This window comes from Oncorhynchus mykiss, chromosome 2 (genome assembly GCF_013265735.2).
Source record: "Oncorhynchus mykiss isolate Arlee chromosome 2, USDA_OmykA_1.1, whole genome shotgun sequence".
In the NCBI taxonomy this organism is placed as follows: domain Eukaryota; kingdom Metazoa; phylum Chordata; class Actinopteri; order Salmoniformes; family Salmonidae; genus Oncorhynchus; species Oncorhynchus mykiss.
Window position 1 is genome coordinate 103,487,166 of NC_048566.1, and position 23,553 is coordinate 103,510,718.

Below are 23,553 nucleotides of genomic sequence, written 5' to 3' on the forward strand. Positions count from 1 at the left end.
TAGTATTTGCAGCGCGAGCTGCCCAAATTGTGGGTCCTTCCGACTGTAGGCAATCCACAGCTTATTTAAAAATGATCTTTGGCCAAATCATGCTTTCTGGTGTAGTAGACTATTTTGAATGATTTTATTAATTTGTGTATAGACAGGAGTAGGCTTATTAGACTATAATTTTGACAATTTAATTACATTTCTTTTAGGGGAAGCTTAGCTTATGGACACGCCACCCACGTCTGTAGCACATTTGTGATTGAGTTTTCAAAACAAAATGGCCACTGGATTGATGCAAATAATCATGATTCTGCCAGGCTACTTTATATAATGATCAAAAATATAAACGCATCAATTTCAACGACTTGACTGAGCTACAGTTCATAAGGAAATCAGTCAATTGAAATAAATTAATTAGGCCCTAATCTATGGACTTCATATGACCGGGCAGGGGCGCATCCCACTCACTGGGGAGCTTGGCTCAGCCAATCAGAATGAGTTTCTCTCCACAAAAGGGCTGTATTATAGACCGAAATACTAATCAGCTGTCTGGGTGGCTGGTCTCAGACGATCCCTCAGGTGAAGAAGCCGGATGTGGACCTCCTGGGCTGGGGTGGTTACACGTGGTCTGCGGTCGTGAGGCCGATTGGACTTACCGCCAAATTCTCTAAAACATTGGAGGCGGCTTATGGTGGACAACTAAACCTTAAATGCTCTGGTGGACATTCCTTCAGTCAGCATGTCAATTGCATGCTCCCTCAAAACTTGAGACATCTGTTGCATTGTATTGTGTGACAAAACTGCACATTTTAGAGTGGCCTTTTATTGTCCCTAGCACAAGGTGCACCTGTGTAATGATCATGCTGTTTAATCAGCTTCTTGATTTACCCACATGTCAGGTGGAGGGATTATCTTGGCAAAGGATACAATGCTAATTAATTAAGGGATGTAAAAAAATCCGCTTTGTGCATGTTGAACATTTTTAGAATCGTTTTATTTCAGCTCATGAAACATGGGACCAACACTTTGTTGCCTTTATATATTCGTTCAGTAGACATATGACGTGGTGAACCGTGCCGTTGCCTCAGAAGGTTGAAGGAAAATACATTTAAAAAAAAATAATTATTATCTTGGGCAGATTTTTAATGAATGTTCTTTTAAGTTCAATACATTTTTGATCCTACCAGGAAGCCTAAATGTTTTTAAACTGGAGATTTAACCGATGAAGGATCCTCCAATTCTAGTTTATCCACCCCACCACTCTCAATCGCACATAACTAGTTTTCCAGGCTAGTGATGCGGTCCAATGACAGTGGGTGTTCTAGTGATGCGGTCCAATGACAGTGGGTGTTCTAATGATGCGGTCCAATGACAGTGGGTGTTCTAGTGATGCGGTCCAATGACAGTGGGTGTTCTAATGATGCGGTCCAATGACAGTGGGTGTTCTAATGATGCAGTCCAATGACAGTGGGTGTTCTAATGATGCGGTCCAATGACAGTGGGTGTTCTAATGATGCGGTCCAATGACAGTGGGTGTTCTAGTGATGCGGTCCAATGACAGTGGGTGTTCTAATGATGCGGTCCAATGACAGTGGGTGTTCTAATGATGCAGTCCAATGACAGTGGGTGTTCTAATGATGCGGTCCAATGACAGTGGGTGTTCTAATGATGCGGTCCAATGACAGTGGGTGTTCTAGTGATGCAGTTTCCTCGCAAAAAGATCATTTGAAATGCGGCATTTAAGATTTGAATTACAACTTTAACAAGTTATTTTCAGCTCAGATTTACTCCAGGAGTACAGCATAGCCTATTGGCCTAGTGTTTGTTTATTCAGTCGGGTTCTTTAGGATTGATATTTTAAACAACCTACTCATTCCAGGGTTTGATACATGTTACTGCCCAGCACTGTAGAAGCAGAAGTTGCACTGAGCCACGTAAAGCTATGGATTTTGTGTTGTGTTACAGCCTAAATTAAAATGGATCAAATTGAGATTGTGTTACTGGCCAACACGTGTTTTTTTTAATTAAAAGCTGAAATGTCTTGAGTCAGTTATTCCACCCCTTTGTTATGACAAACCTAAATAAATTCAGGAATAGAAATTTGCTTAGAAAGTCACATAATACGTTGCATGGACTCATTCTGTTGTAACGAACACGATGACCGAGCTGCTCGACTGAGGGACCTTACTGATAATTGTATGGGGCAGGCAGAAGGTCATACACAGGAGGAGGCAGGTAGCTGGGTCCAGGGGCAGGCAGAAGGTCATACACAGGGGTCCAAAGGCAACAGTACAGGCAAGGAGAACGCCAGTAACATCATCTGGGAGATCAGGATTCAAGTGCAGGGCGCAGCAGGTGTTTATTGGTAAGGGACCACAGGAGGTAGGTAGCTGGGTCCAGGAGGAGGCAGAAGGTCATACACAGGAGGAGGCAGGTATCTGGGTCCAGGGGCAGGCAGAAGGTCATGCACAGGAGGAGGCAGGTATCTGGGTCCAGGAGGAGGCAGAAGGTCATACACAGGAGGAGGCAGGTAGCTGGGTCCAGGGGCAGGCAGAAGGTCATACACAGGAGGAGGCAGGTATCTGGGTCCAGGAGGAGGCAGAAGGTCATACACAGGAGGAGGCAGGTAGCTGGGTCCAGGGGCAGGCAGAAGGTCATACACAGGAGGAGGCAGGTATCTGGGTCCAGGGGCAGGCAGAAGGTCATACACAGGAGGAGGCAGGTAGCTGGGTCCAGGGGCAGGCAGAAGGTCATACACAGGAGGAGGCAGGTAGCTGGGTCCAGGGGCAGGCAGAAGGTCATACACAGGAGGAGGCAGGTAGCTAGGTCCAGGGGCAGGCAGAAGGTCATACACAGGGGTCCAAAGGCAACAGTACAGGCAAGGAGAAGGCCAGTAACATCATCTGGGAGATCAGGCAATCGGTTGATAACAGGGAATATGATAGGCTAAAGAACAGGCAGGGAATAGGCAAAAGGCGTTGTTAGTGAGGCAGAAACTATCAAACACGGGAGGATTAAATTACAGGAAACCAGCACTCCGAATAGAAGTGCGTCACAAAACAAACCTCAGTGATTGGGTGCAAAGAACTGAACTAAATAGTGTGTGATAATGGCATACAGGTGTGTGAACAGGTGATCTGGGATCTGGAGATGCGTTCAGGGGATCTATGCGTTTGAGAGTGTGACCTGGAAGCAGATGTTACACTGTGTGTAACATGATTTTAAATGACTACCTCATCTCTGTACCCCACACATACAATTATCAGTAAGGTCCCTCAGTCGAGCAGGGAATTTCAAACAGATTCAACCCCAAAGACAAGGGAGGTTTTCCAATGCCCTGCAAAGAAGGGCACCTATTGGTACACTGTAGATGAGAAAAATATTTTAAAGCAGACATTAAATATCCCTTTGAGCATGGTGAAGTATTTAATTTCACTTTGGATGGTGTTTTCAATACACCCAGTCGTTACAAATATACAGGTGTCCTTCCTAACTCAGTTGTCGGAGCGAAATGAAACCACTCAGGGTAAGGCCAATGGTGACTTTAAAACATAGTTCTCATATCACAACCATGAAACAGAGAAATGAAACCACTCAGGGTAAGGCCAATGGTGACTTTAAAACATAGTTCTCATAGCACAACCATGAAACAGAGGGTGGATCAACAATATTCAAGTTACTCCACAATACTAACCTAAATGACAGTGAAAAGAAGGAAGCCTGTACAGAATAAAAATATTCCAAATCATGCATCCTATTTGCAACAAGACACTATACTATTAAAAAAAGGTGGCTAAGAAATTAACTGTCTTGAATACAAAGTGTTATGTTTGGGGCAAATCCAATAGAACACATTTTTAAAAACAGCTGTAATCACTGCCAAATGTTATTCTAACATGTGTTGACTCTGTATTTCATTTTCAATAAATTTGCAAACATTTCTAAAAACATGTTTTCACTTTGTCATTATGGGGGATTGTGATGTCATTATGTGGTATTGTGATGTCATTATGGGGGATTGTGATGTCATTATGGGGTATTGTGTATAGATGGGTGAAAAATAAATATTTAATCCATTTTGAATTCAGGCTGCAAGACAACAACATTTTTAGCTTAGGCTATAAAAACATGACGTTATGTTTCCTCTGGTCCAGATGCGATCAGAGCGCATAGGTTTCACCAGGTTACCTGCTGCTGTGGTTGTTATCAGTAGGCTACAGCTGATCAGACTGAAGCACACACTCATATGACTTGAAAAGCAGAAATCTCTTTAGCCACACTGCTCCTCAGACTCTCCTTCATATCTCGTTGTGGGAATAGGGCCATAGACTTCTTCTTTCCTCACTAATCTCTCCAGCCATCTTCTCTCTCCCATTGTTCAGGCTAGCCAGGTGGTGGCACGAGACCAGGTTTCAGGGAGGGAGGAGAGAGGGAGGGAGGGAGGAAGGGTGGAAGGGAGTCATGTGTTGCCCAGACCTGGCTATTCATAATCATTTTCTAACACTTTACCTGGGCTTGATTGAGTTTGCAATGGAGACAAAAGAATACTCACAAAAATCTGCCACTCCAGGCAGGCTAAAACAAACCCCGCCCATCTGCCACTCCAGACAGGCTAAAACAAACCCCGCCCAACTGCCACTCCAGACAGGCTAAAACAAACCCCGCGCATCTGGCACTCCAGCTAGGCTAAAACAAACCCCGCCCATCTGGCACTCCAGCTAGGCTAAAACAAACCCCGCCCATCTGGCACTCCAGCTAGGCTGAAACAAACCCCGCCCATCTGGCACTCCAGACAGGCTAAAACAAACCCCGCCCATCTGCCACTCCAGACAGGCTAAAACAAACCCCGCCCATCTGTCACTCCAGCTAGGCTAAAACAAACACTGAAAGTTTTTTAATATTTCTAATAGTATTTGAACCCAGGTCTGGTGTTGTTTTCCCTGTGGCAGTGTTCGTACTCTTCCTTCCGTTCTCAGGCCTATACATAGGGCCTGGGGTCAGCAAGGGTACAGGTTATCTGGGATAGGGCCTGGGGTCAGCAAGGGTACAGGTTATCTGGGATAGGGTCTGGGGTCAGCAAGGGTACAGGGTATCTGGGATAGGGTCTGGGGTCAGCAAGGGTACAGGGTATCTGGGATAGGGTCTGGGATCAGCAAGAGTACAGGGTATCTGGGATAGGGTCTGGGGTCAGCAAGGGTACAGGATATCTGGGATAGTGTCTGGGGTCCGCAAGGGTACAGGGTGTCTGGGATAGGGTCTGGGACCAGCAAGGGTACAGGGTATCTGGGATAGGGCTGATGGCCAGAGTTGTAGAGCCCAGGGACAGGGTTGTAGGGCCCAGGGACAGGGTTGTAGGGCCAAGGGACAGGGTTGAAGGGCCCAGGGCCATCTGTCTACCTACAGGGCGTGGGGTCAGATGTATCTGTTATTCAGTGGCAACATTATTGACCTACTGGCAGTTTGTCATCCCCCTTAACTACAACATGACTGACCTACTGGCAATTTGTCATTCCCCTTAGCTGCAACATGATTGCAACAGTCTTACTACTATTTCTTCAATAAGAATCACTGGATCTTTACAACCTGAGTAGAAGGACATATTAACATTACAGTCTTTACAACATGAGTAGAAGATTTAACATTACAGTCTTTACAACCTGAGTAGAAGGACATATTAACATTACAGTATTTACAACCTGAGTAGAAGGACATATTAACATTACAGTCTTTACAACCTGAGTAGAAGGACATATTAACATTACAGTCTTTACAACATGAGTAGAAGATTTAACATTACAGTCTTTACAACCTGAGTAGAAGGACATATTAACATTACAGTCTTTACAACCTGAGTAGAAGGACATATTAACATTACAGTCTTTACAACATGAGTAGAAGATTTAACATTACAGTCTTTACAACCTGAGTAGAAGGACATATTAACATTACAGTCTTTACAACCTGAGTAGAAGGACATATTAACATTACAGTCTTTACAACCTGAGTAGAAGGACATATTAACATTACAGTCTTTACAACATGAGTAGAAGATTTAACTTTACAGTCTTTACAACCTGAGTAGAAGGACATATTAACATTACAGTCTTTACAACCTGAGTAGAAGGACATATTAACATTACAGTCTTTACAACCTGAGTAGAAGGACATATTAACATTACAGTCTTTACAACCTGAGTAGAAGGACATATTAACATTACAGTCTTTACAACCTGAGTAGAAGGACATATTAACATTAGTCTTTACAACATGAGTAGACGATTTAACATTACAGTCTTTACAACCTGAGTAGAAGGACATATTAACATTACAGTCTTTACAACCTGAGTAGAAGGACATATTAACATTACAGTCTTTACAACCTGAGTAGAAGATTTAACATTACAGTCTTTACAACCTGAGTAGAAGATGTAACATTACAGTCTTTACAACCTGAGTAGAAGATGTAACATTACAGTCTTTACAACCTGAGTAGAAGATGTAACATTACAGTCTTTACAACCTGAGTAGAAGATTTAACATCACAGTCTTTACAACCTGAGTAGAAGGACATATTAACATTACAGTCTTTACAACCTGAGTAGAAGGACATATTAACATTACAGTCTTTACAACCTGAGTAGAAGATGTAACATTACAGTCTTTACAACCTGAGTAGAAGATTTAACATCACAGTCTTTACAACCTGAGTAGAAGGACATATTAACATTACAGTCTTTACAACCTGAGTAGAAGATTTAACATTACAGTCTTTACAACCTGAGTAGAAGATTTAACATTACAGTCTTTACAACCTGAGTAGAAGATTTAACATCAGTCTTTACAACCTGAGTAGAAGGACATATTATTGTGATTCTGATGTAATATGAGTTGGTTATTGGTATTGGTATGGTAATGGAGTATTTGAGCGTTTTCTAACATGCTTTTAGACACATTTTTGTAAATAATTGTAGTCAATGGAAAGTGATGACAAAATGTGACCACCAATTTCTCTTGTAGTGGAATTATAGTAATCAATTCAGAGTCTTTTAGATTTCTTTAAAACAATCAAACTTTATTATTTAATTACTGCAGTAATGAAGCCGGTCGGTAATCACCCCTGGAGGTGATCACTGAGAACTCAACCAGCTGGTTTGAGCCACAGCATTTTATATCACCCCTGGAGGTGATCACTGAGAACTCAACCAGCTGGTTTGAGCCACAGCATTTTATATCACTCCTGGAGGTTATCACTGAGAACTCAACCAGCTGGTTTGAGCCACAGCATTTTATATCACCCCTGGAGGTGATCACTGAGAACTCAACCAGCTGGTTTGAGCCACAGCATTTTATATCACTCCTGGAGGTTATCACTGAGAACTCAACCAGCTGGTTTGAGCCACAGCATTTTATATCACTCCTGGAGGTTATCACTGAGAACTTAACCAGCTGGTTTGAGCCACAGCATTTTATATCACTCCTGGAGGTTATCACTGAGAACTCAACCAGCTGGTTTGAGCCACAGCATTTTATATCAATCCTGGAGGTTATCACTGAGAACTCAACCAGCTGGTTTGAGCCACAGCATTTTATATCACTCCTGGAGGTTATCACTGAGAACTCAACCAGCTGGTTTGAGCCACAGCATTTTATATCACTCCTGGAGGTTATCACTGAGAACTCAACCAGCTGGTTTGAGCCACAGCATTTTATAGCAAAGTCCATCCTCCTGGATGTTCATGACAAACAACAGATGTATGGAATGGGTCTCAAGGTTATTAATAATTCACAGCAAATAGTATCTGCTGTAAATACTTTCCTCATTGTGTAGAGACCAGGGTCTGGCCCCCCAACTCCATACTGGAGCCATCTCCCCCTGGTACCCCAGTACAGAAACATTAACCCATGCTATGGAATGACGTATCACCCAAATACATTCTAAATCTTCCAGAGGCCCATCCTCAGTAGAACACACACAGATGAGCATTCTAACACCCCTTTATTTTGTTGCATAAAACAATCATTTGATGCAATAACAGCATTATAACATCTTGTATTTTCCACCATACTCTGTAATGAAACAAAACATATAAAAAAAGAGTTTTGGGGATCAACCAGAAGCAGAGAGAGTGAAAATAAGGCCACATGAACTTCCCCTTTAATATGGGATGGGATGATTCATTTGTGTGGGACTTTGGATCATGAATTATGATGCATTATAAAAAATGAGTGTTGTTTACATAAAGGGAAACAGGTAGAATATAACTACTTCTGACTCAACATAACAGCCCTTATTAAGGTATATCTTTACCTCAGATCAGACATAAAACATGACATTCTGGTAGTATATAAACTTGTTTCAAATGTACAGTAGGTAAACAGGTTGATATTAAAGTAACTGCCCAGTGTTTACAGATTTCTTAGAAATATGACCTACAATGAATTACAATCAGAGTGAAATAGTTTTACTTCCAAATGTTCTTTATTAAGTATGTTAAAAAGGAGTTATTCTATGTTTGAATGGTGTGCAAGTACTCCAATAGCAGAATGATGTGGCCGTATACCAGTCATTACAAATATTCACGCAAGAAGACCGCTGATTGGCCAGCTCATCCTCCTCTAGACCGCTGATTGGCCAGCTCGTCCTCCTCTAGACCGCTGATTGGCCAGCTCGTCCTCCTCTAGACCGCTGATTGGCCAGCTCGTCCTCCTCTAGACCGCTGATTGGCCAGCTCGTCCTCCTCTAGACCGCTGATTGGCCAGCTCGTCCTCCTCTAGACCGCTGATTTGGCCAGCTCGTCCTCCTCTAGACCGCTGATTGGCCAGCTCGTCCTCCTATGTAGTATTGCTTCTTACTGATTGAGGAAATAGCAGGGTTCGATACTGCGACCAAAACAGTCTGTGTTGTCAGTGCGACACACATTTTGAATTGGTCACAAGGGTGCCAGTGACATCATTTCTCGTCGCGTTAGTTTTTGTATCGCAATTTGCTTTTACTCTTTTTATTATCATGATTTATTCAATCCGGAATGTGCAATTGACCAACAAAGGTTGTTTCTGAAAAGGAAACAACGGCATGTGAATGGGTGTACAGTTTGTGTAGGGCCTATGTCTACCACTTTGTGTATCTGTTCGTGATGATAATGATAGGCTAACCGGTGTGGTCTACCGCAGAGTGTATCCATTAGTGATGATATCACAATACCCCATAATGACATCACAATACCCCATAATAATGACAAAGCAAACAGGTTTTTAGAAACATTTACTCATATTTATAAATCTGAAAACCCCACAAAAAAAGCTTAACAACCCCATTACATTTTCCCCCAAAGTTTAGAAGACAAAAGCTAAAAAACGAAATATTAATTTGATGGTTTTATTATAGTTTGTTTTTCTGTTAAAGATAGTTTTAGTATTTTTATTTCAGTTTACAAAATTATTTTTCCAAATGTAGTTTTTATTTTAGTTTCAGTTTTCGTTTACTATAATAACCTTAAAGTGGGGTGTGGCCAGTTTCTGTCATGGACAGTGTTTGTGTCCATAGAAACAGATGTGGGTGTGGCCAGTTTGTGTCATGGACAGTGCTTGTGTCCATAGAAACAGACGTGGGTGTGGCCAGTTTCTGTCATGGACAGTGCTTGTGTCCATAAAAACAGACGTGGGTGTGGCCAGTTTGTGTCATGGACAGTGCTTGTACCCTTAGAAACATACCTAGTCTATGTATGAACGTTTACAATGTAGGTGCACGGGTAAAGATACATTTTGGAGAATCAAGGTGACAGACATTGACACATTCAATACCGCCTTGCATACTCTGGCCTGCATCTAGCTGATCTAGGGTGTAATCATTAGTCCAACAGTTGCAAACGAAAGTTTCTATTTTAATAAATGTAGGTATGTTTATCCACGTTTCGTTCAGTTTGCTTCTTATTTAAGAAACATTTTTCAATAGGAACTGTGGAATGAATACACCCCCAATCACACACAAACAGAGTTGACTTTCATAGCAGCCACAAATAAACAGTATGATCACTTTTATCGCTCTACACACTCTCCTCTTCTCACCTTTTCCCTTCGCTTGTGAACTTCAGTGGAGAACACATTAGCTGTCTGTGACCAGGCTAAAAACTGTGGCAGAGCTTGTAAACTATTACGGACTACAAAGGGAAGCCCAGCCGCGATCTGCCCAGTGATGTGAGCCTACCAGACAAGCTAAATTACTTCTATGAGGGCTTCGAGGCAAGCAACACTGAAGCATGCATGAGAGCACCAGCTGTTCTGGAACAATCACACTCTAGCCGATGTGAGTAAGACCTTTAAACAGGTCAAAATTCACAAGGCCGCAGTGCCGGACTGATTACCAGGACGTATACTCAGATCATGTGCTGACCAACTGGCAAGTGTTTTCACAATCATTTTCTATCTGTCCCTGACCAAGTCTGTAATGTTGCACAGATTAATTTTAACAAGGCACACGTGTTAATTGAAATACTTGATGAATACCTGCTCCAGAGGGCTCAAGACCGGATTCAAAATGGTCAGTAATCTGTTTGTCAACTTGGCTTTCGAAGACCTTAGAAAGGCAGAGTAGAATAGATATCGGTCTGTAACAGTATGGATGGATTTATCGGTGGTGACAGTGTTTCCTAGCCTCAGTGCAGTGAGCAGCTGGGAGGAGGTGCTCTTATTCTCCATGAACTTTACAGTTTCCCAGAACCCTTTGGAGTTTGTGCTACAGGTTGCAAATTTCTGAAAAAGCTAGCCTTTGCTTTCCTAACTGCCTGTGTATATTGGTTCCTAACCTCCCTGAAAAGTTGCATATCGCAGGGGCTCTTCGATGCTAAAGCAGTACGCCACTCTTGGAGTGAACCAAGAGCTATATCTGTTCCTGGTTCTACATTTTTTTTAATTGGGCATGCGTATTTAAGATGGTGAGGTTAGCACTTTTAATGAATACCCAGGCATCCTCTTCTGACGGAATGAGGTCAATATCCTTCCAGGATACCCGGGCCAGGTCGTTTAGAAAGGTCTGCTCGCTGAAGTGTTTTAGGGAGCGTTTGACAGTGATGAGGGCCTCAGACCTGGATAGTATGAAGTAACTTTGCAGGCTATCTCTGCAGTAGATTGCAACTCCGCCCGCTTTGGCAGTTCTATCTTGTTGGAAAATGTTATAGTTAGGGATGTACATTTCAGCGTTTTTGGTGGTCTTCCTATGCCAGGATTCAGACACAGCTAGGACATCCGGTTTGGCAGAGTGTGCTAAAGCAGTGAATAAAACAAACTTTGGGAGGAGGCTTCTAGTATTAACATGCATGAAACCAAGGCTTTTACGCCTACAGAAGTCAACAAATGAGAGTGCCTGGGGAATGGGAGTGGAGCTAGGCACTGCAGGGCCTGGATTAACCTCTACATCACCAGAGGAACAGAGGAGGAGTAGGATAAGGGTACGGCTAAAGGCTATAAGAACTGGTCGTCTAGCACGTTCAGAACAGAGAGTAAAAGGAGCAGGTTTCTGGGCGAGGTAGAATAGATTCAAGGTATGTACAGACCAGGGTATGGTAGGAGTGGAGGTAATCCTAGGAATTAAGTGACAATGAGATAGGTATTGTTTCTAGAGATAGCATTTAAAGCAGGTGAGGTCACCGCATGTGTGGGAGGTGGAACAAAAGGGGTAGCTAAGGCATATTGAACAGGGCTAGAGGCTCTAAAGTGAAACAAAACAATCACTAACCAAAACAGCAATGGACAAGGCATATTGACATTAGGGAGAGGCATGCGTAGCCGAGTGATCATGGGGTCTAGTGAGTAGCTAGGCGGGCTGGAGACACGGTGATTCAGACAGCTAGCGGGCCGGGGCTAGCAGGCTAGCAGAAGGGCCTCGACGGAGGAGTCAGTTGAAGCCCCCTCGGGCAGTTACGTCAGCAGACCAGTCGTGAAGGATCGGCAGGGCCCAGTGTATTAAAAGGGTCCAGGCCAATTGGCAAAATAGATATTGTAGCCCAATAAAATTGGCTGATGGACCTCTTCAGCCAGCAGTCCGATATGCTCTAGACAGCTAGCATTCCGTGGCTAGCAGATGGGCATTCAGGGGACGTCGCGACGGAGGAGCCTGTTGAGAACCCCCTCGGGCGGAGGGGGTTCTCAACATAGATAATAGAGAATCACCATCACAATTCTCTCTCTTTTCCACCACTGTACTCTATATATGAGAGTTGTTAGTCAACAGATGTTTCAAAATTAATCAAGTATAGAGGAGCCCTGGTGGGAAACATGCTGAGGTTTGGAGAAAAACACGATGTAATTTCATGTCAATCTCTTTTCTCCTGCTTTCTCTCTCCCTCTCTTTCTCTGGCTTCCAGGTGGATGTCTTAAAGCATGAATAACCTGGGACCTCCGATGAGGCAAGCCAAGTGAGTAACACACACAGGTCCTAGGGGCCTCTCTCTCTCTCTCTCTCTCTCTCTCTCTCTCTCCAAAGGCCCTCCCACACTTCACCTCCCTCTCTCTCCAAGTCCCCTCCCACACTTCCCCCCTCTCTCTCCAAGTCCCCTCCCACACTTCCCCTCTCTCTCTCCAAGTCCCCTCCCACACTTCCCCTCTCTCTCTCCAAGTTCCCTCCCACACTTCCCCCCCTCTCTCTCTGGGCCATCTGGTCAGTATTTCAGACTGTCTTCCAGTGCTGTCCATTCTGCTAGCTGGGACACTCTCTCACTGTATCAGACTGATTAGGAATAGATAGTGTTTGTAGCACATTGTGACACTGATATTAGGAAGAGCTGGAGAAAAAAGAGATGAAGGGCAGACAACGTAACCCTGGTAACTCCTCCTCCTCATCCTCCTTCTGCTCTTCCTCTCTCTGCAGTGGGGTGGCCAGATCTGACAGCAAGATGGGCGCCAAGGCGCTATACGGTAAGATATGGACCGGAGCATGTTTGTGTGCACGTGTGTTTATGCTAAGATATGGAGGGGTTTACTACGCCGTGTGTGTGTGTGTGTGTGTGTGTGTGTGTGTGTGTGTGTGAACTGCAGTGTTTCATGATAAGTGTATTTATACTATAGTTACTCATCGGCATGTGATCTTACCTGTGGCCTTAGCATTAATATGAGAATATGAGTCAACTACCTGGTAAGGGTTTGGTTTGGAACAGATTCCAGAAATGTCCTTTCATTTATTATTAAGTATTTATAAGATTACTGATTGTTAATGATTTAAATTGCCGCCCAAAAAAATCTCCATAAAAACTGTGTAAATGTACAGATCTACCCAGCATTGTTGAGTGGAATCATAAGAATGGTCCATCCACTAACTAGATAACTGTCAGGAAGCCCTGGCTGTTCTACCAGACCAGACCAGACCTGAACTGTCAGGAAGCCCTGGCTGTTCTACCAGACCAGACCTGACCTGAACTATCAGGAAGCCCTGGCTGTTCTTCCAGACCAGACCTGAACTGTCAGGAAGCCCTGGCTGTTCTACCAGACCAGACCAGACCTGAACTGTCAGGAAGCACTGGCTGTTCTATCAGACCAGACCAGACCAGACCTGAACTGTCAGGAAGCCCTGGCTGTTCTATCAGACCAGACCAGACCAGACCTGAACTGTCAGGAAGCCCTGGCTGTTCTATCAGACCAGACCAGACCAGACCTGAACTGTCAGGAAGCCCTGGCTGTTCTATCAGACCAGACCAGACCAGATCTGAACTGTCAGGAAGCCCTGGCTGTTCTATCAGACCAGACCAGACCAGACCTGAACTGTCAGGAAGCCCTGGCTGTTCTATCAGACCAGACCAGACCAGACCTGAACTGTCAGGAAGCCCTGGCTGTTCTATCAGACCAGACCAGACCAGATCTGAACTGTCAGGAAGCCCTGGCTGTTCTATCAGATCAGACCAGACCAGACCTGAACAGTCAGGAAGCCCTGGCAGTGCATCTCAGTGCTAGAGGCGTCACTACAGACCCTGGTTCAATTCTAGGATGTATCACAACCATCCATGATTGGGAGTCCCAAAGGGCGGGGCACAATTGGCCCAGCGTCGTCCGGGTTTGGCCGGGGTTGTAAATAAGAATTTGTTCTTAACTGACTTTCCAAATCGTGTCCAATCATTTGAAGTCATGACAGATTGATCAAGAATGATCAATAGAAACAGGATGCCCCTGACCTTAATTTAGAGTCTCATAGCAAAAGGGTCTGAGTACTTCTTCTGTTTTTAGTTTTTATACATTTGCAAAAATGTCTAAAAACGTGTTTTCACTTTGTCATCGTGGGGTATTGTGATGTCATTATGGGGTATTGTGATGTCATCGTGGGGGTATTGTGTGTAGATTGATGAGGGAAAAAATGTAATTTAATACATTTTAGAATAAGGCCGTAATGTGTCCAGGTGTATGAATACTTCCTGAATGCTCTGTATACAAATCAATTATAAATACATTTCTGTATATCTACAGAAATAGGACAGATCCTGCTTGTTGCCTGTGTTTGTTTAATAGCCTACTGATTCCCTGAGCACCAACAACCACAACATGTCGGATTAAACAATTTCACAAATTCGTCTGTTTCTAATCTTTGCTTGTAACCACGGTTTATTCCCCCTCTCATTAGACCAGCCTCTCTGGGATTACCTAGAATGTATTTAGTGTTGTTTACACTGTTCCGTTATAATATTGTAATGCAACAGCACCTGTTGGTCACATCGTACTGTAGGACACGCAGCTCTCACTCCTATACACTTCCTCTTCTGCTTCTACTTCTTAATGTTATTATGGGCATCGTTATAATTCACAGTCATGTCGTTATCATTATGTTTAGTATAGTATCCTTGTATAACCAGCTGTAGGCCTAAGAGTGCTTCTCTTACTACAGTAATTTAGGCCTATATTTCAATAAATACAGTAGGCTACTGCATTAATCATTCATTCATGTCATCACACAGAATACCAGTGATTCATGCCATCACACAGCATACCAGTGATTCATGCCATCACACAGCATACCAGTGATTCATGGCATCACACAGCATACCAGTGATTCATGGCATCACACAGCATACCAGTGATTCATGGCATCACACAGCATACCAGTGATTCATGGCATCACACAGCATACCAGTGATTCATGGCATCACACAGCATACCAGTGATTCATGTCATCACACAGCATACCAGTGATTCATGTCATCACACAGCATACCAGTGATTCATGTCATCACACAGCATACCAGTGATTCATGTCATCACACAGCATACCAGTGATTCATGTCATCACAAAGCATACCAGTCATTCATGTCATCACACAGCATACCAGTCATTCATGTCATCACACAGCATACCAGTCATTCATGTCATCACACAGCATACCAGTCATTCATGTCATCACACAGCATACCAGTCATTCATGTCATCACACAGCATACCAGTCCTTCATGTCATCACACAGCATACCAGTGATTCATGTCATCACACAGCATACCAGTGATTCATGTCATCACACAGCATACCAGTGATTCATGTCATCACACAGCATACCAGTCATTCATGTCATCACACAGCATACCAGTCCTTCATGTCATCACACAGCATACCAGTCATTCATGTCATCACACAGCATACCAGTCATTCATGTCATCACACAGCATACCAGTCCTTCATGTCATCACACAGCATACCAGTGATTCATGTCATCACACAGCATACCAGTGATTCATGTCATCACAAAGCATACCAGTCATTCATGTCATCACACAGCATACCAGTCATTCATGTCATCACACAGCATACCAGTCATTCATGTCATCACACAGCATACCAGTCATTCATGTCATCACACAGCATACCAGTCATTCATGTCATCACACAGCATACCAGTCATTCATGTCATCACACAGCATACCAGTCATTCATGTCATCACACAGCATACCAGTCATTCATGCCATCACACAGCATACCAGTGATTCATGAGTTGAAATGCAATCAAAAAAATGTAGTTAAAAAAAAAAGAAATAACAAAAGGGAGCCTTGAATACTTTCATAACTAATAAATAAACCAGGCATTGGATTCACGGTTGCGTGCTACTTTTTTTCTGTATTAAAGGCTTTACAATAAAAAAAATGCTTATTATGTATATTTTCGCTGTTCCAAACGGTCCCGGGGGGAAAAGACTGTGATCTAACCTGATCTGTTTGTCGTAACGCGGAGCTCTGGTCTCTTGGTCTACAGTTTTATCCACCACGAGTTACGGACTTCCCCTTTCCCGTCTGAGCAACCAGTAAACATCCCCCGTTTTGACTTTATTTTTCTTGTCCTCCTCATCCATTTTTCTATCACAGGTTAGAGTGTTGGAGTTTGTTATAACCAATTTATTGATGTGATTATATGCTATAGAAACTAACATTAACCCTGTACCAGTACCCCCTGTATATAGCCTCCACATTGACTCTGTACCAGTACCCCCTGTATATAGCCTCCACATTGACTCTGTACCGGTACCCCCTGTATATAGCCTCCACACTGACTCTGTACCGGTACCCCCTGTATATAGCCTCCACACTGACTCTGTACCGGTACCCCCTGTATATAGCCTCCACACTGACTCTGTACCGGTACCCCCTGTATATAGTCTCCATATTGACTCTGTACCGGTACCCCCTGTATATAGCCTCCACACTGACTCTGTACCGGTACCCCCTGTATATAGCCTCCACATTGACTCTGTACCGGTACCCCCTGTATATAGCCTCCACATTGACTCTGTACCGTAACACCCTGTATATAGCCTCCACATTGACTCTGTACCGTAATACCCTGTATATAGCTTCCACACTGACTCTGTACCAGTACTCCCTGTATATAGCCTCCACATTGACTCTGTACCGTAACACCCTGTGTATATAGTCTCCACATGGACTCTGTACCAGTACTCCCTGTATATAGCCTCCACATTGACTCTGTACCGTAATACCCTGTATATAGCCTCCACACTGACTCTGTACCGTAATACCCTGTATATAGCCTCCACATTGACTCTGTACCGTAATACCCGGTATATAGCCTCCACACTGACTCTGTACCGTAATACCCTGTATATAGCCTCCACATTGACTCTGTACCGTAATACCCTGTATATAGCCTCCACATTGACTCTGTACCGTAACACCCTGTATATAGCCTCCACACTGACTCTGTACCGTAACACCCTGTATATAGTCTCCACATTGACTCTGTACCGTAACACCCTGTATATAGCCTCCACATTGTTATTTTATTGCTGCTTTTTAATTATTAATTACTTTAATTTTCTATTTTCTATTTTTTACCTGTGTATTTTTAACTCATGTCTTTTTTATTTTTTAAAGCTTGTTGGTTAAGGGCTTATAAGAAAGCAGTTCATGGGAAGGTTGTATTCGGCACATGTGACAAATAACAATTAAGTTTATTTGATTTGATTTAGTAAGTCAGGCCCTATTGGGGACATGTGCATGCAATGCAAAAAGATTGAGAGAATAGGGAGTGTTTTTCCTAAACGAATAAAGGATTTTGGTAACAGAACTTTTCTGTTTGAAATTACTGTGATTATGTTGCACCTTCAGCAACTTGGACAGAGAGAGACAGCACTATACACACTGTGGTGGTCTCTGTAGCAGGGAGGAGAGAGAGACAGCACTATACACACTGTGGTGGTCTCTGTAGCAGGGAGGAGAGAGAGACAGCACTATAAACACTGTGGTGGTCTCTGTAGCAGGGAGGAGAGACAACACTATAAACACTGTGGTGGTCTCTGTAGCAGGGAGGAGAGAGAGACAACACTATAAACACTGTGGTGGTCTCTGTAGCAGGGAGGAGAGAGAGACAACACTATAAACACTGTGGTGGTCTCTGTAGCAGGGAGGAGAGAGAGACAGCACTATACACACTGTGGTGGTCTCTGTAGCAGGGAGGAGAGAGAGACAGCACTATACACACTGTGGTGGTCTCTGCAGCAGGGAGGAGAGAGAGACAACACTATAAACACTGTGGTGGTCTCTGTAGCAGGGAGGAGAGACAACACTATAAACACTGTGGTGGTCTCTGTAGCAGGGAGGAGAGAGAGACAGCACTATAAACACTGTGGTGGTCTCTGTAGCAGGGAGGAGAGACAACACTATAAACACTGTGGTGGTCTCTGTAGCAGGGAGGAGAGAGAGACAACACTATAAACACTGTGGTGGTCTCTGTAGCAGGGAGGAGAGAGAGACAACACTATAAACACTGTGGTGGTCTCTGTAGCAGGGAGGAGAGAGAGACAACACTATAAACACTGTGGTGGTCTCTGTAGCAGGGAGGAGAGAGAGACAACACTATAAACACTGTGGTGGTCTCTGTAGCAGGGAGGAGAGAGAGACAACACTATAAACACTGTGGTGGTCTCTGTAGCAGGGAGGAGACAGAGACAACACTATAAACACTGTGGTGGTCTCTGCAGCAGAGAGGAGAGAGAGACAGCACTATAAACACTATACACACTGTGGTGGTCTCTGTAGCAGGGAGGAGAGAGAGACAGCACTATACACACTGTGGTGGTCTCTGTAGCAGGGAGGAGAGAGAGACAACACTATAAACACTGTGGTGGTCTCTGTAGCAGGGAGGAGACAGAGACAACACTAAACACTGTGGTGGTCTCTGTAGCAGAGAGGAGAGACAACACTATAAACACTGTGGTGGTCTCTGTAGCAGGGAGGAGACAGAGACAACACTATAAACACTGTGGTGGTCTCTGTAGCAGGGAGGAGAGAGAGACAACACTATAAACACTGTGGTGGTCTCTGTAGCAGGGAGGAGACAGAGACAACACTATAAACACTGTGGTGGTCTCTGTAGCAGGGAGGAGAGAGAGACAGCACTATAAACACTGTGGTGGTCTCTGTAGCAGGGAGGAGAGAGAGACAACACTATAAACACTGTGGTGGTCTCTGTAGCAGGGAGGAGAGAGAGACAGCACTATAAACACTGTGGTGGTCTCTGCAGCAGAGAGGAGAGAGAGACAACACTATAAACACTGTGGTGGTCTCTGTAGCAGGGAGGAGAGAGAGACAGCACTATAAACACTGTGGTGGTCTCTGTAGCAGGGAGGAGAGACAGCACTATAAACACTGTGGTGGTCTCTGTAGCAGGGAGGAGAGAGAGACAGCACTATAAACACTGTGGTGGTCTCTGTAGCAGGGAGGAGAGAGAGACAGCACTATAAACACTGTGGTGGTCTCTGTAGCAGGGAGGAGAGAGAGACAACACTATAAACACTGTGGTGGTCTCTGTAGCAGGGAGGAGAGAGAGACAGCACTATAAACACTGTGGTGGTCTCTGTAGCAGGGAGGAGAGAGAGACAGCACTATACACACTGTGGTGGTCTCTGTAGCAGGGAGGAGAGAGAGACAGCACTATAAACACTGTGGTGGTCTCTGTAGCAGGGAGGAGAGAGAGACAACACTATAAACACTGTGGTGGTCTCTGTAGCAGGGAGGAGAGAGAGACAGCACTATAAACACTGTGGTGGTCTCTGTAGCAGGGAGGAGAGAGAGACAGCACTATAAACACTGTGGTGGTCTCTGTAGCAGGGAGGAGAGACAACACTATAAACACTGTGGTGGTCTCTGTAGCAGGGAGGAGAGAGAGACAACACTATAAACACTGTGGTGGTCTCTGTAGCAGGGAGGAGAGAGAGACAACACTATAAACACTGTGGTGGTCTCTGTAGCAGGGAGGAGAGAGAGACAACACTATAAACACTGTGGTGGTCTCTGTAGCAGGGAGGAGAGAGAGACAACACTATAAACACTGTGGTGGTCTCTGTAGCAGGGAGGAGAGAGAGACAACACTATAAACACTGTGGTGGTCTCTGTAGCAGGGAGGAGACAGAGACAACACTATAAACACTGTGGTGGTCTCTGCAGCAGAGAGGAGAGAGAGACAGCACTATAAACACTATACACACTGTGGTGGTCTCTGTAGCAGGGAGGAGAGAGAGACAGCACTATACACACTGTGGTGGTCTCTGTAGCAGGGAGGAGAGAGAGACAACACTATAAACACTGTGGTGGTCTCTGTAGCAGGGAGGAGACAGAGACAACACTAAACACTGTGGTGGTCTCTGTAGCAGAGAGGAGAGACAACACTATAAACACTGTGGTGGTCTCTGTAGCAGGGAGGAGACAGAGACAACACTATAAACACTGTGGTGGTCTCTGTAGCAGGGAGGAGAGAGAGACAACACTATAAACACTGTGGTGGTCTCTGTAGCAGGGAGGAGACAGAGACAACACTATAAACACTGTGGTGGTCTCTGTAGCAGGGAGGAGAGAGAGACAGCACTATAAACACTGTGGTGGTCTCTGTAGCAGGGAGGAGAGAGAGACAACACTATAAACACTGTGGTGGTCTCTGTAGCAGGGAGGAGAGAGAGACAGCACTATAAACACTGTGGTGGTCTCTGCAGCAGAGAGGAGAGAGAGACAACACTATAAACACTGTGGTGGTCTCTGTAGCAGGGAGGAGAGAGAGACAGCACTATAAACACTGTGGTGGTCTCTGTAGCAGGGAGGAGAGACAGCACTATAAACACTGTGGTGGTCTCTGTAGCAGGGAGGAGAGAGAGACAGCACTATAAACACTGTGGTGGTCTCTGTAGCAGGGAGGAGAGAGAGACAGCACTATAAACACTGTGGTGGTCTCTGTAGCAGGGAGGAGAGAGAGACAACACTATAAACACTGTGGTGGTCTCTGTAGCAGGGAGGAGAGAGAGACAGCACTATAAACACTGTGGTGGTCTCTGTAGCAGGGAGGAGAGAGAGACAGCACTATACACACTGTGGTGGTCTCTGTAGCAGGGAGGAGAGAGAGACAGCACTATAAACACTGTGGTGGTCTCTGTAGCAGGGAGGAGAGAGAGACAACACTATAAACACTGTGGTGGTCTCTGTAGCAGGGAGGAGAGACAGCACTATAAACACTGTGGTGGTCTCTGTAGCAGGGAGGAGAGAGAGACAGCACTATAAACACTGTGGTGGTCTCTGTAGCAGGGAGGAGAGAGAGACAGCACTATAAACACTGTGGTGGCCTCTGTAGCAGGGAGGAGAGAGAGACAGCACTATAAACACTGTGGTGGTCTCTGTAGCAGGGAGGAGAGAGAGACAGCACTATAAACACTGTGGTGGTCTCTGCAGCAGGGAGGAGAGAGAGACAACACTATAAACACTGTGGTGGTCTCTGTAGCAGGGAGGAGAGAGAGACAGCACTATAAACACTGTGGTGGTCTCTGTAGCAGGGAGGAGAGAGAGACAGCACTATAAACACTGTGGTGGTCTCTGTAGCAGGGAGGAGAGAGAGACAGCACTATAAACACTGTGGTGGTCTCTGTAGCAGGGAGGAGAGAGAGACAACACTATAAACACTGTGGTGGTCTCTGCAGCAGAGAGGAGAGAGAGACAGCACTATAAACACTGTGGTGGTCTCTGTAGCAGGGAGGAGAGAGAGACAGCACTATACACACTGGTGGTCTCTGCAGCAGGGAGGAGAGAGAGACAACACTATAAACACTGTGGTGGTCTCTGTAGCAGGGAGGAGAGAGAGACAGCACTATAAACACTGTGGTGGTCTCTGTAGCAGGGAGGAGAGACAGCACTATAAACACTGTGGTGGTCTGTAGCAGAGAGGAGAGAGAGACAGCACTATAAACACTGTGGTGGTCTCTGTAGCAGGGAGGAGACAGAGACAACACTATAAACACTGTGGTGGTCTCTGTAGCAGGGAGGAGAGAGAGACAACACTATAAACACTGTGGTGTTCTCTGTAGCAGGGAGGAGACAGAGACAACACTATAAACACTGTGGTGGTCTCTGTAGCAGGGAGGAGAGAGAGACAACACTATAAACACTGTGGTGGTCTCTGTAGCAGGGAGGAGACAGAGACAACACTATAAACACTGTGGTGGTCTCTGTAGCAGGGAGGAGAGAGAGACAGCACTATAAACACTGTGGTGGTCTCTGTAGCAGGGAGGAGAGAGAGACAACACTATAAACACTGTGGTGGTCTCTGTAGCAGGGAGGAGAGAGAGACAGCACTATAAACACTGTGGTGGTCTCTGCAGCAGAGAGGAGAGAGAGACAACACTATAAACACTGTGGTGGTCTCTGTAGCAGGGAGGAGAGAGAGACAGCACTATAAACACTGTGGTGGTCTCTGTAGCAGGGAGGAGAGACAGCACTATAAACACTGTGGTGGTCTCTGTAGCAGGGAGGAGAGAGAGACAGCACTATAAACACTGTGGTGGTCTCTGTAGCAGGGAGGAGAGAGAGACAGCACTATAAACACTGTGGTGGTCTCTGTAGCAGGGAGGAGAGAGAGACAACACTATAAACACTGTGGTGGTCTCTGTAGCAGGGAGGAGAGAGAGACAGCACTATAAACACTGTGGTGGTCTCTGTAGCAGGGAGGAGAGAGAGACAGCACTATACACACTGTGGTGGTCTCTGTAGCAGGGAGGAGAGAGAGACAGCACTATAAACACTGTGGTGGTCTCTGTAGCAGGGAGGAGAGAGAGACAACACTATAAACACTGTGGTGGTCTCTGTAGCAGGGAGGAGAGACAGCACTATAAACACTGTGGTGGTCTCTGTAGCAGGGAGGAGAGAGAGACAGCACTATAAACACTGTGGTGGTCTCTGTAGCAGGGAGGAGAGAGAGACAGCAATATAAACACTGTGGTGGCCTCTGTAGCAGGGAGGAGAGAGAGACAGCACTATAAACACTGTGGTGGTCTCTGTAGCAGGGAGGAGAGAGAGACAGCACTATAAACACTGTGGTGGTCTCTGCAGCAGGGAGGAGAGAGAGACAACACTATAAACACTGTGGTGGTCTCTGTAGCAGGGAGGAGAGAGAGACAGCACTATAAACACTGTGGTGGTCTCTGTAGCAGGGAGGAGAGAGAGACAGCACTATAAACACTGTGGTGGTCTCTGTAGCAGGGAGGAGAGAGAGACAGCACTATAAACACTGTGGTGGTCTCTGTAGCAGGGAGGAGAGAGAGACAACACTATAAACACTGTGGTGGTCTCTGCAGCAGAGAGGAGAGAGAGACAGCACTATAAACACTGTGGTGGTCTCTGTAGCAGGGAGGAGAGAGAGACAGCACTATACACACTGGTGGTCTCTGCAGCAGGGAGGAGAGAGAGACAACACTATAAACACTGTGGTGGTCTCTGTAGCAGGGAGGAGAGAGAGACAGCACTATAAACACTGTGGTGGTCTCTGTAGCAGGGAGGAGAGACAGCACTATAAACACTGTGGTGGTCTGTAGCAGAGAGGAGAGAGAGACAGCACTATAAACACTGTGGTGGTCTCTGTAGCAGGGAGGAGACAGAGACAACACTATAAACACTGTGGTGGTCTCTGTAGCAGGGAGGAGAGAGAGACAACACTATAAACACTGTGGTGTTCTCTGCAGCAGGGAGGAGAGAGAGACAACACTATAAACACTGTGGTGGTCTCTGTAGCAGGGAGGAGAGAGAGACAACACTATAAACACTGTGGTGTTCTCTG

General features: G+C 45.0%; 1 protein-coding gene across 3 annotated transcripts in view; it reads left to right on the forward strand.

Annotated features, from left to right (window-relative positions):
• Nucleotides 1-23,553, forward strand: part of LOC110502665 (epidermal growth factor receptor kinase substrate 8-like protein 2) — a 134,505-nt gene that overhangs the window by 16,233 nt on the left and 94,719 nt on the right. For all 3 annotated transcript variants that reach the window (XR_005039342.1, XR_005039343.1, XM_036961472.1), the window contains exons 2-3: nucleotides 12,348-12,398; nucleotides 12,851-12,897. Coding sequence is in view for 1 of the 3 variants with exons in the window: in XM_036961472.1 (XP_036817367.1) it covers nucleotides 12,364-12,398; nucleotides 12,851-12,897 (82 nt within the window). In the remaining 2 variants the exon portion in view is untranslated. The remainder of the gene's footprint in view (nucleotides 1-12,347; nucleotides 12,399-12,850; nucleotides 12,898-23,553) is intronic.